The sequence below is a fragment of the Sminthopsis crassicaudata genome, chromosome 4 (genome assembly GCF_048593235.1).
Source record: "Sminthopsis crassicaudata isolate SCR6 chromosome 4, ASM4859323v1, whole genome shotgun sequence".
NCBI lineage: Eukaryota > Metazoa > Chordata > Mammalia > Dasyuromorphia > Dasyuridae > Sminthopsis > Sminthopsis crassicaudata.
The window spans coordinates 288719767-288733708 of NC_133620.1; the positions used below are offsets into that span (position 1 = coordinate 288719767).

Here is a 13942-nt window from a genome sequence, read left to right on the forward strand (position 1 = left end):
CTTAAGTCACTATGATGAGGTCTAGATTTCAGGATTCCTGGTCAGGGAACCAAATGATGAGATTAGATTCATGGAACCAAAATGAGATTAGGGTTCCTGTTGTTCAGAGAGTTAAATGATGAGGTTAGTGGCAGGCAGAGTTCAGGGAACCAAATGAAGAGGTTTGGCTCCCCTAAATCTCCTTGGGACTCAATGCATGGGTAGGGAGTTGTGGGAACCCCCTTCTGGCAGCACAGAGATCCTTTTCATAAAAGAATTTACGAACCTGAAAAACTAAACTGATAAAAATAAATAGAGAGGCTAACTATGAAAGAATATCATCCCAGCCAGCAGAGGCTTGCTATGCCAGGAAAAGATTCCTTGGCATATTAGGTCCTCTTCAAGGAGAGGGTTTAAGATTAATTCTTTTATAATAGGAGCTTTTGGCTACAAGCTGAGGGCAGTTTTTGATAGGGCTGGATACCACTTGAGTTGAATTGAATAGAATTGAATGAGTCTCTTTAATTCAATAGGAAGCTTAATCAGTAGTGAGTGTTATCAATGGGGGTAGTGCCTGTGTCTCAGGATCTTTTACAGAAGCCAGGATTCAGGGAGAATCTGTCCTTAAAGGAGTTTTAGAGAGTTTCAGGGTCCCTTCTTCAACTGGATCCTTATTCTCAGAGCCAGAAGATCCCAGGTCTTGGACCCAGGTTGCAGGAAGTCACATGATCTCTACGCCTAGAGGTCTCTAAAGACCAAGACCCTAGGTCAGTGACAGGAAGTCACATAACCCACAGGAAGCAGACAACATTGCTGGCCATTGGTTAATGATGGTTACTTCCTTTTAGTCTATCCAGTGAAATGGCTTGGGTCTTTTGCTATTTAATTTAGCTTTATTGTTTCAGACTTGTCAGGTTGACAAGCACATGTTGGGAACAGGGATGCTTCCCAGATGTGCTTAGGAATTTCCCTTCAGGGAATAAATAAATGCTTTCTCTTTGTATTTGAAGATGTTTCTGATTAGTTAATTTGGGGAATGGGGTCTAGGATCCATCCCACACAATATCTAGTCTAATCCCTTTGCTGTACAGATTGGTGAAAGTGATTTCCCTAAGTCTTAAAATCTGACAAAATCAAGGTTAGAATTCTAAATCTTTTCCCACTTAAGCCTAATACTCTTTCCACCATATCAGACTGTACTATGTTGATAATGAATATAGAAATAACAAATGTAGAGATAAGCGACACAAAAATTCTGTATCAGTGCTTCATAAGTAATTATTATACCCTTTAGTTTTAGGATTTGTTGCCATTGTGTGTTTTTAATTTTAGGTCCCTTTTTAATGGCTTTAACCTACTTGAAATACTGAATTTTTTTTTAATATTGTTTCTTTACTTCTCCAAGAAAAGATAACTTATTTCCTATAAATCTCTTTCCACACTTCTTCCTCTCTTTCCCCATAATGTATACTACTGGCTTTTGTTCCTAAGCAGTGTAAGTGTGGAGATGCAGTTGTGGAAAAGTATTTAATTGTGTCTGGAGATAATTTGAGCATGTTCTGGCCACTTGACTTGGAAGTGAAGAATTGGCTTTCCAAATTGGTTTTGCCTGCCAGTTTATTTCTCTTTCGCAATAATAAACATCACTGGTTAATTCATGGATATTCATGAAGTATAGCCTAGTTGTTACTTGGCTCTGGACAAGCAACTATTTCTAGTAGTAGGGGGGAAAGCAATGTAAATAATTTATGTGACTTAGTCTCTTTGGAGCAGGACTGGAGACAAGGAATGTAATTGTGTAATTATGAGAAATAATGGCAAAAGGCATATTGTATGGAGATATGTATTGAATGTAAGGGGAAATGGTGTATGATAATTAACAAGCAATGAAATAAAACTACAGTTCTGTGAGGCATCCTCTTTCAGTTAAGTATCTTCTATTTAAAGTTTGTCGTTTTAAATCTCTTGTACTATTAAATGATATTCAAGTGGCTACTATTTGCATAATCCCAAAGATGTGTTTTTAAACTGATTATTTCACATATATTACACATACAAATAATGGTAGGACTTAAACCATTGCATCTTTTTGGTTGATATTTGAATAAACAATTAAAATGTTAGATTACTGTCTTGTGTGATGTTAGAGGTTAGTTCCATTTAACTTTAAACTTTATTTTGACTTTCCTTAGCCATACATTTTTATTTAAAGCTTTTTATTTTTCAAAACACATTCATGGACAATTCTTCATTATTAGCCCTTGCAAAATCCTTCATTCCAATTTCCCCCTCTTCCCTCACACCCTTTCTTCTCTAGATGGCAAGTAGTCCAATATATGTTAAACATGGTAGAAATATATATTAAATCCAACATAAGCATACATATTTATGCAATTATCATGGAGAAAAAATGAAGCAAAATCAAATGCAAGTATACAACGACAAAAAGAGTGGAAATGCTATGCTGGTAACCACACTTAGGTCCCACAGTTCTCTCTCTGGGTGTAGATGGCTCTAATCATCTCATTTTTGAAGAGAGCTATGTCCATCAGAATTGATCGTCATATAATCTTGCTGTGCCATGTACAATGATCTCCTGTTTCTACTTATTTCAGTATGAACTAATGTTCATGTAAGTCTCTCTAGGTCTCCCTGAAATCTCCTGTTGATTGTTTTTTACAAAACAATAACATTCATATACCATAATTTATTTAGTCATTGTCCAATTGATGGACATCCAGTTTCTAGTTTCTTACAACTACAAAAAGTTAGCCATACATTTTAAAAGTTTTTTTTTTTCTGTAATTATAGCTCTTAAGTATATATTCCACCTAATTCTAAAATATTTTTTGTCAGATCTCTTTGTGAATCTTTTTTAAAGCTATGTACAAATATGAAAACGCCACTGTATAATTTAGTAGTGGGTTGACTTGGTCAGATCTGATGTTTAGGTCACTTTGGCAGCTGAGTGAAGAATGGATTGTTATGGGAAGAGACCTAGGCAGAGATATCTGTTGCATTAAACAGAAACAGAGTCTGAAGTAGGGTGGTGAGAATGAATGAAGGGAAGTGGACTAATTTGTAAGAGGTGTTGTGAAGATAAAAATGACAAAATCCAGCAATTGAATTTGAAAGTGAGGAGTCAAGGATAACATTGAGGTTTTTGAGCCTAGTTAACTGGGAAGGTGGTATTTTCCTCAACAACAAGGAAATTTGGAAATAAGAGTCTTAGAGGAGGAAGGTAATTTTTGAGATAAGTGAGAATAATTTGGAAATCTAGCAGCCAGTCAGCTACATGAGGAGCTGATGAAAGTGAATTATGTCAAAAATATTAAAACTTTGCATTTTAGCTACAAGTCTGCCCAAAACAGTCTTGATTCATTAAATATTCAAGTGAGTTTAAGTATTGATCTGCTTGAGAAAAATGCCCCTTGACATGATTTAAAACTGTTTAATTCCTTTGGTAAATCGTGTTTTACACTATTTACATGTAAAGATAGTTGTCAACATTCATTTTTTGTAAGATTTTGAGTTTAGAAATTTATAAGAATACAAGCCACTCTTCAGCTGATACATGGTCAAAGTATATGAACACATAGTTTTCAGAAGAAAAAATTAAAGCCATTTCTAGTCATATTTTTTAAAATGCTCTAAATTAGAGAAATGCAAATTAAGACAACTCTGAGGTACAACTACATACCTCTCAGGTTGGTTAAGAACTGTGCCCAAAGGGCTTTGATCTCTGAGTTCAGTGGAAAAGTCTCTGTGACCCAGAAATTAGGTTGAGTACAAAAATAGATAAGAAGGAAACTTTGTTAAGGGCTAAACTAAAATGGGACTGATGTTTAGAAAGGAGCCTTCACCAAAAGGAAAATGTGTTGAAAGCTTAGTTAAACTAATAAAAAAATAAAGGTTTGATTGTAACTTGGATGCAGATCATTGAACTCTTCGAAATATTAAAATACATATCTCCTTGGTTCTCTAAGGAAAAAGAATTAGATCCAGAGGAGTGGAAATTAGTACGAGAGCAACTATGTGAATATTACAATGATAATGGCCCCAACTCAATTCCTAAAGAAACACTCTATACATATAACAACACAATTTGTTTAAGGAATTATATAAGTGTTAGAATAAGGAAAAAGAAGAAAAAACAGGAGGTGGAGGATAGTGACAAACTAGGTGAAAAGGATGAAGAATTGGACAAGAATGGAGTTAAGTACAATTCTAATGAAATTAAGGAATACGGTGCTTCACAGCAAGAGCCATTAGAGCATTCCCCATCTCTTGACCTTCCCCCCTCAATTAACCCTTCTAGGTGGCAGGAGGAGGGAGGGGGGCAGGGACACAATCAGCACTACCTATGAAGCAGCTTATGACAAGATTACAAAAGTCATTAGTTACAGCAAAAAAAAAGGACAGGACGTATCTGATTTAAAAATAAATGGATACTCTGTAATTGAAGAGCTTGACTCTTCAGCTCAACAAAGGAGAAGATACACTACTTTTGATATGGAAAAAAATCAAAGATTTGAAAAAGGCTTGCACTCTTTATAGGGCTACATTGTCTTAATGTTAAGATGATATTAGAGAATTTGACTTATGAAATTTTAACCCCTAGTGATTAGAAATCTACAGCAAGGACATGTTTAGAACCTGGACAAAACTTGTGGCTTTCAGAGTATGGTGAACTATGTAAAATTCAAGCCCAATGAAATAGGCAAATGAGTTAATATGCAAATCACCTTTGACCAACTATGCAGTATGCAGACACTTAAGTACAAATTATCCTTTGATAGCATATGAGCAAATTGCTGCTGCTGCTATCAAAGCATGGGGCTTCCTCCCAGGAAAACAAGAAAGGGTAAGCTTTCATGAAACTAGAGCAAGGTCCAAATGAACCTTTTGCTGATTTTGTGGGACATTTGCAAACAACCATTGGAGAAAATGCAGCTACAGGAAGCATGATAACTGGCTAAGGAAAATGCTAATGAGGTTTGTAGAAGAATTATTCTGGGACTACACAAAGATGCTCCTTTAAAGGATGTTGTGCCACAGTGGGCACAAATACCTTTTATGCCTAGGCTATGATGAACATGGGAAGACAGGGTCCCTCTTGATATGGGACTTCCAGAGAGACTCTGTGGTAAAGTAGAGCATCTGAAAGCTCAATGTTGGCATAGAGATAGAGTGAGAGGACAGGGTCTATACATATAACCCCACGTCTAAAATATAACAGAGGCTTCCATTGGGCCTCAGAAACGAGGAAACCCAGGAAACGAGAGGTTGGGCATGATAGCAGCCAAGATTACACCCAGAGAGTCTTTAGAAGTTGAAGACTTTGATATGATCAATCAGCAGAGAAGCAATCAGATGGGAGAAAGGGATTACAACTGGGGAGAAAATAGGCTTTTTAACCCGACAGAAGGGCAGTGTCCAGTGGGAGCAACTAATATAATTCAGCTCCAATATAATCTCCAGGTAATGTAGAGAGTTCCAGGAATTGGTGAATGGACAGGGGTTGGAGGAAACTATGATTTTAACTGGACCCCAGAGACTTTTCTTTTTCTAAATTTGGTTAACACCTTTAATCCATTTTCTAGGGCTTTAAATTTTGTTCTTGTCCTAAATATACTTTCCCAAAGAGTAATCTGGAAAGGATTTCAGACTAGAGAAATAGTTCTTCATATTTTTATTTGAATAGAAAAAAGTTTTAATAGGTTTCAAAAGGTAAATACAGTAGGAAAAGAGAAGGAATCCAAAACAGACATAGCCTTGGAAAATTCTGAGGACAAGAGCGAAGGAAATTAAGCAGGCACTGTGGAACAAATAGGAGGACCATCAGAGGAGAGCAGTGTAATGTAAACCTAGAAGACTTTCTATATGAAGTCATCGCCAGTTGCCAAGTTCCACAACATCTTATTTCCATACCCTTCTCACCTGACTTGTTATATGGTCCATTACATGACCTGTTATATGCTTCTTTACACTATTTATTTTGGGCCCAGCTAGATGAATATCATAAATCACAAATCTTGCCAGGAGAATCACTATTGAGAAAAGGACTCTAGGTTTGGTGAATTGGAAGGCACTTATAACTTTGGAAAGGCATCTTCAATTGAAGTAGAAAGTGGGAAGGTTGAACATTAGTGAGATGAAAAGTAATGGAAACAATAATTGTAAATGGCTTTTTCATGGAGTTATACTCTTAAGAAGTGGAGAGATTCACCAGCCCTAAAGTCAGGTGAAACTAAATTCAAATCTGGCCTCAGGTATTTCTGGCTGTGTGACCCTGGGTAAATCATTTAATCCCAATTGCCTCAGCAAAAAAAAAAAAGGAAGGAGGATATTTAGGGCAATAGCAGAAATAGTTGGGTCAAATAAGAATTTTTAAAGAATAGGGAAGACTTGGACATATTGGTAGTATATAAGAGGAGAGTGCAGATAAGAAGTAGGATGATAAAATGAACAATTGCTGGAAAATTTGGTAGAAGATAGGATCAAGGATGTATGTGGAAAGAGGAGTCTGCCTTAAGTAGGAAAAAGGCCACCTCTTTATGAGAGTATAATGAAGTAAGAGCTAGCTAGCTGAAAATAGAATGAAGGAAGTAGTGGAGAAAGAATGACATCAAGTGAATAGGAGGGAGAACAATGTTGTCTCCTGAATGGTCTCAATTTCTTCCATGAAGTATGAGGAAAAATCTTCAGTCAACCGCTAATGAAGATTTTATGAGAAGCTTGAGAAAAGAATGGGACACCTGCTGTGAGATATCGAATCTGTAGGATGCTTGCTGGTTTCCTTAACATAGATTATTTATATTTGTAGTGGCCCAGTCAAAACATTTTTTTATTTCCTCCACCAGCTCCATTCAGCAGTATGTGAATAGGTGCAAAGGAGAGATATTGATGAGACTAATCAATCTTAGGTTGAAGCTTTGCAGGATAAAATAAAATATTTTAACATGTATTTGGAAAAGATAAGATACTATTGAAGTTTAAACAACAACAAAACAAGACATATATTTGTTCTTCAGTCACTCTTTCTGACTCCACAGGATTTTCTTGCAAAGATAATGGAGTAGTTTGTCATTCCTCCTCCAGCTTATTACATAGATGTGGAAACTCTAGCAAGCAGTTAAGTGATTTGCCTGAATTCACTTGGTAAAAGTGTCTGAAATGAGATCTGAGCTTGGGTCTTCCTCGTTGGCCCCTATCCACTGCATTAAAATGCTGAGAAAGACACCCAACAAAATTAGGGGTTCCCTGGGTTTGGTGAAAAAATTCACATATGGTTTGTTTCCAAGTTAAAGGGCAAAGATTTATTATACTTCTTGAACAGTAAGCCAAAGTTCCAGAGTTTTGCAGAAAGAAATTACAGTGCTTGACAGAGGACTAATTCCAGGGGAAGCTAACAAAAAGTCTGAATCAGGGAAATAACTTTATGGAAAAGAGAAACAAAGATTAGGTTGATAGAATAATATCATGGTTTAGAGATATAATTGAGGAGTGGTATAAGTGGGGTAGTTCCCATCACTGAGTTCTAGTTTGCTGACCAGCAGAATCAGTTTTGAATTACTGCTCTTGGCCAGCGTTATTTGTGGCACTCCCTAGGCCGGTCTCAGTAATAGCCTTGGAGTTTCTTGGGCCTTGCCACTTTCTCATACCTCTTCATTCTACTCTCAAGCACTCCAAACCCAGATTCTTTTGGGGTAAAGAGACAGAGCCCCTTCTGGAGCTGCTTCAGAATGACAAGGGGTGCAGAGCTGGCCAATCCTGATTGAGGAGGGAGGACTTGATGGTGACAGCAATTGAATAGGAGTTATCTGGGAAAGGTGTTTGAAACTCAGGAATTCCCCCCCCCAAGAGGGACAGAATTTGTATCAGGGGCCCCCCAAAAGTAAAAGGGGACACAATTTACATCATTTTCACCAGTGAAAATAGGTTTCCCAAGGGATTGGAGGGCATTCTTTCCCAGGTAGTGGTGTCAATCAAAAAGAAATTTCCACTGGCTGACCTCTGGGATTAGAAATTGATCAGAGGATGTTTGAAACTACTCAGAAAGAGAAAGGGTATGTGTGCATTTGCCCACTTGTTTTGATATCTTTGCTTATTTCTGCTATAAATAACTGCTCTGACTGATGTCTACAAAAAATTCTGGAAGAGAAAAGTTAAAAGATAGAATCCCTAAACACTTAAGCAAAAATAACCTATTGCGCGAGGATAATATGATTTCTCTAGGGGGCTATTATAGTTCTTTGAGAAGATAAAAGATGAAGTTGAAACAGGAGACATAATCTATTTTAACTTTTGATGAGGTTCTTCATTGGGAGGATTTTGATGTTTTGGGGATAGAAAATCATAAGGACAGGATTATTTCTGTATGAATAGATTAAAAAACTTTAGAAGTAGGACAAAATATTTCAGGGTAAAACTATATTTTTGAGATGATTATTGCTTTAAAACTAAGAGGTATATCTGACAGTCATCTCAGTCTGCTACCTGATAATGCTTAATTTTGTTTTTGGACTGATAAGATAATCAAGAATACCAATGATGGATGCCCATAACTTGGAGAATGGCTGAATAAGTTATGATATATAAATGTTTTGGAATAGTATTGTTCTATAAGAAACAATCAGCAAAATGATTCCAGAGAGCCCTCTAGATTCTTATATGAATTGATGCTAAGTGAAGTGAGTGGAACCACTGTGTATGACAACAGCAAGATTATACGATAATAAATTCTGATAGACATGGCTCTTTTCAACAATGCAATGAGTCAAGCCAGTTCCAATGGTCTTGTGATGCAGAGAGTCATCTATACCCAGAGAGAGAGGACTGTGGGAACTGAATGTGGATCACAACATAAGCATTTTTACTTTCTGTTGTTTGCTTTTATTTTGTTTTCTCATTTTTTTCCTTTTCGATCTGATTTTTCTTGTGCAATATGATAATTGTGGAAATATGTATATAAGAATTGCACATGTTTGGGTTACTTGCTGTCTAGGGAAGGGGGCAGGGGAAAAGGGAGAATTTGGAACACAAAGTTTTTCAGGGGTGAATGATTAAAATTATGCATATGTTTTGAAAATAAAAAACTTTAATAGTAATTTTTTAAAAAGGAATACCAATGAAAATCTGACAAGAAACATGTCACATACAGCTTTAGTTTGGTCATACTTGAATGTTGGGCACAAGTCTAAATGTACATCTTAAATAAGACAGGTAGTTGGAGAATGCCAGTTAAAATAATCAGTGTGCTGATATATACCGGTTGAAAGAACAAGAATTTGACCTGGCCTCTCACATCTGGCCAGTTGCCAAGTCCTGTCAATTCTATTTCCACATCTCATTTCCATCCTTTTTTTTCCCCCAGTAATATTGCAATCTACTTCAGAACCCCATCTCTTCTCACCTGCCCTATTATAATATCTCCTTTTTCCTCCGATCTGTCCTCAGCTTCTTAATGTTCCTTTCTCCACATATCTTATTATAGTTGTGCTGCTCTTCTGCTGCTTGTGTCACATGTGACTCTTCAAAATCCATTTGTGATTTTTTTTTTGGCCAAGATACTGGAGTCATTTGACATTCTCTTTTCTAATTCTAATGTATTCACTTCAAGCTAAAATATGTGAGCACCTATTTTGTCTCCACCAGAAGTTGTATTTCATTATCTTCTTGTATTCCAACCATGTAGCACAGTGACTAATACTTAAGTATTTGTTTTATTTATAGCACACTTGTATTTCATCACAAATATATGCGACAGCTTATTTAGCCTTTCCCCAATGATGAGCATCTTTGCAATTTCTAGTTCTTTTGCTACCACAAGAGAGTTTCGATATGTCTTATAGGTTCTTTTCCTTTTTCCCTAATCATTTTTAGAAATAGACCAAATAGTGGTATTGCTGAATCACAGGTATGAGAATTTTCATAACTCTTTGGGCAATAATTCTGGATTCTTCTCCAAAATGGTTGGATCAAGCAGGAGGAATACAGAGAGGCTTGGAGAGACTTACATGAACTGATGCTGAGTGAAATGAGCAGAACCCAATTCTAACAATAATAAATTAGCGTCTCAATTTTTCCACATCCTCTCATTTTTCCCCTTTTATTATTTTAGCCAATCTGGTAGGTGTAAAGTGATATCTCAAGATTGTTTTAATCTACATTTTCTAACCAGTAATGATTTAGAGCATTTTATATGACTAAATTATTTTTAATTTCTCTAATTGAAAAATTTCCTGTTCTTACCCTTTGGCCGTTTATTGTTTGGGGAATGACTTGTATCATTATAGATTTCACAAAGATCTTTATATATTTTAGATATGAGACCTTTATCTTAAAACTGTCAAAAAAGTCTCCCTATTTTCTGCTTCCCTTCTAAACTTAATGTACGAAATCTTTTAAATTTAATATAAATGGGGTATATATTTGTTGTTTTAAAAAAAAATCAGATATATTTAGCATTTTAAAGCTTTTATGGTCAAGTCTTTCACAATCCTTAGAGTTAAGTAATGTTAGTGTTAGTGCCTGTGTTTTACAGAAAACTGAGGATGAGAGACTTAAAAGACTTGCCCATGGTCACATAACTAATATATCAGATTGGTATCCAGTGCTCTTTTCTGTCATACCAAGCTATTTCTTCTTAACTATATATTATAGAGGGCTGAACTTTGAATCAGACAAGAGAGCACTTAAGACTACTTAGTCTATGTGAGACAATGGCTCTATTACCATACATTTGGACAATAGCACTCCTCCTCATTGGTGCTTACTGAATGTTTGGTAATAAGATAATTTGTAGGCAAAGATTGGAGGGTGTAGGGAGAGAAGTGAGAGACACTTGGAAGGGGATGAGAAGGAGAGAGGCTGGAGACTCAGGACTCCAGAATTTGGCAAGCCTAGTGGCAACTTGCCTACCTCCTTCACTTCTCCCCCTAAAGTCCAAGGACTTTGATAAGATAAATTGGGGCCCTGAAATGCTTACTCAGTCTAAAAAGGGAGATGACACCTAAAAAGAAGCTGTAAAGGGAGAACATGATGAAAACCTAGTGGTGACTGCTCTGGACATTATCCTTAAATGATGGATCTTAGTGGGAGAAGCTTTCCAATAACCACCCTTCACCTCGCTAATCAAGGGAAAGGAGGGACCTTTGGGGTAGGAGCTACTAAGAATGCATTATTAAGAGTTTGATGGCCAGAATAAGTGAAATAGGTCCATGTACTATATTTATCCTGTTTAGGCCATATCTGAAGTGTTATATCCTATTGGTATCAATTTTTATGTGAAATATTGATTGGCTAAGGGAAGGTAACAGATGCTGATTACAATATCATCACATATATTTACTTAGCACTTGGAAGTATATTAAGTAATTTATTAGGCTTTAAAATCCCTCATAAGCTGGCCCTCTCAGATCTTTCTAGTCTTAATCTTATAATGCCATATTTCGCACTAAATATCCTACAATCCAGTGACATCAGTTTCCTTGTTATTTATTCCTTGAATAAAATACTCCAGTCTTCCCTGAAATTCACACAGAGTATTTTTACTGACCATGCCCCAAACCTTTCTCATCTTATCTTCCCACCTTCAAGTCAATTAAAGTCTTGCCCTCCGCAGGAGACCTTTCCAGTCTTCCTTAATCATAATACTTTTTGAAAAAGGAAAAGTATCTATATGTGCAAAAATATTTATAATGCATTTTTGTAGTGGCAAAGAATTGGAAATTGAGGGGATGCTCATCAATTGGGGAATGGCTGACCAAGATGTGCTGTATGATCATGATGGAACACTGTTATGGTATAAGAAAGAATGAACAATATCCTTTCAGAAAAACTTATGTGAACTGATATAAGGTAAAGTGAGCAGAACTAGAAGAACATTATACAAATTAACAGCAAATTATGTGATAATCAACTGTGAATGATCTGAGATAATCTAGAGACTTCTGAAAAATACTATCCACCTTCAGAGAGAGAACTGATGTAGTATGGCTGCAAATTGAACCATATATTTTTTTTAACTTTATTTTTCTTGCTTTTCTTTTTCAAAATGGTTAATGTGAAAATGGCATCATCATTATAATGATTGTCTTCTCAATGAGTTGGGGAGGAATGAGGGCAGGAGCGAGAGAGAATTTGGAAGTTAATTTTTCAAATATGAATGATAAAAATAATTTGGGGGTATGGGAAAAATTTTTTTGTTGCCTCTGAGGCTTTCCTATTTATCCTGTTTATATCTTGTAGACTTTTTGGATTCTGGGCTCTTTTTTTATTAATAATATCTTCCATTCTCTTTCTCCACTAAATGAATGAATGAATAAATAAATAAATAGCCCATCCTTAGACAGCCTGATGTCTACCAGTCTTTATTTTTTTGTCTGTGCCCCTTCTTCCCTTTCCCACTCTCTCTCCCCTCCATGTGCCTTTCTCTTTCTCTGTCTCCCGTTCTCCTATCAGCTTTAGTTTTACTGCAGGTTAGGAACCTGGCAATTCAAATGTGTACTGCTATATCCTGGCCTACCATATAAATTTGCAGTACTGTGGAAATAATCCAAAAAGCCAATGGTTTTATCTCGAACTCTTAGATTACATTGTTGGCTTTTGGCAGGGGCAAGGAAAGGGCTAGAGTATATCTATATATATAGGATTTAGTTGGTCTGATGTTTCTTTATGGGAGAGGAACTGGTAGTACCTTTGTCCAGCATGATCCCAACCTTGGTCCATTCATGACAGACACTGAGACCTGCTACAGTTCTGTAGACAAGGAAGCTATCTGAACTTAACTCTTCTCTTTTCATGTAATTTAACGTGAAGAAAGCCTGATTGAGCACCAAAGTATTAACACCTTATTTTCTTTTCTCTTATTCAGGCTGGAGTAAAAGGGACTTTGGGAAGATTGGTAGGCATTTTTGAGGTAAATCTTTTAACTTCTTCCAAATTGTTGGGAAATTTATATATACATTTGAAAAAATGTAGTGTGACAAAAACTAGGAAGACTGGAAAAAAGTTTGGTAGAAATTAAAGTTAGATCACAACTTCATATCCTGTATCAAAATGTGCTTTAAATATAAACATAAAAGGTTACATTATAACCAAATTAGAAAGACAACAAAGAATGCAGTTTTTGGATCTGTAGATTGAAAATTCTTGTTAATGACCAAACACAGGATAGAGAGAGCATCACAAAAGGTAAAATGGACAATTTTGGTTATAGATAAACATTTAACAAGTAACATTAGGAGGAAAAAAAGTAGATAGTTTAGGGGATGGGAATCTTTGTAGAATGTTTCTTTTATAAAGGGTAAGAAACTGATTTTAATTTATAAGATAGACCCATCCCCACTAGATGAATGATCAAAGAATATAAAGAGACAATTTTCAAAAGAGAATCAAATTTAAACTATTAATAGCTACATGGGGAAAGAAATGCCCCAGATGCTGCTAAGAGAGAAAAGCAATTTAAAAACACCCTGAGGTTTTATTATAAACTCATCAAAATTGACCAAAAAGGGGAAACTTAATGGTTGGATTAGTTGTATTAAAACAGGCATTGTTGGAAGATCTGTGAACTGGTCCATCCATTCTTGAAAGCAATTTGCATAAAGTCTCATTCACTAACCTCTGTTCCCCAGAGATGTCATTCCTATGTGAGTATCTAATAAGTGGTTTTTGAAACATGTTTTTAGGCTGTTGATAACTTGCATTGGTTCCTTTATTTTTTATATTTATTCACATATACTTTTATTTAAAGCCAAGACAAGGGATAGGCAACACCTGTAGTGTGACATGCAGAGGATACAGTGGCATCCCTTTTAAAACATAAATAAGTGCACATTCCTTTATTGCATTGCTTCCTTTAAAAGCTGTTTGTATAAATCTTGAATATTAGACTTTAATTAGAGAAATGTTTTTCAAATATATCATTTGGAATTTATCTTGGTTTGTGAAGTGAAAT

The 13942-nt window shown here is 35.9% G+C and overlaps 1 protein-coding gene across 2 annotated transcripts in view; it reads left to right on the forward strand.

Annotated features, from left to right (window-relative positions):
• The window catches only part of NUDT3 (nudix hydrolase 3), a 63597-nt gene that overhangs the window by 37766 nt on the left and 11889 nt on the right, over positions 1 to 13942 (forward strand). For both annotated transcript variants that reach the window (XM_074311235.1, XM_074311236.1), the window contains exon 3: positions 12857 to 12901. In XM_074311235.1, coding sequence (XP_074167336.1) covers positions 12857 to 12901 — 45 coding nt within the window. The remainder of the gene's footprint in view (positions 1 to 12856; positions 12902 to 13942) is intronic.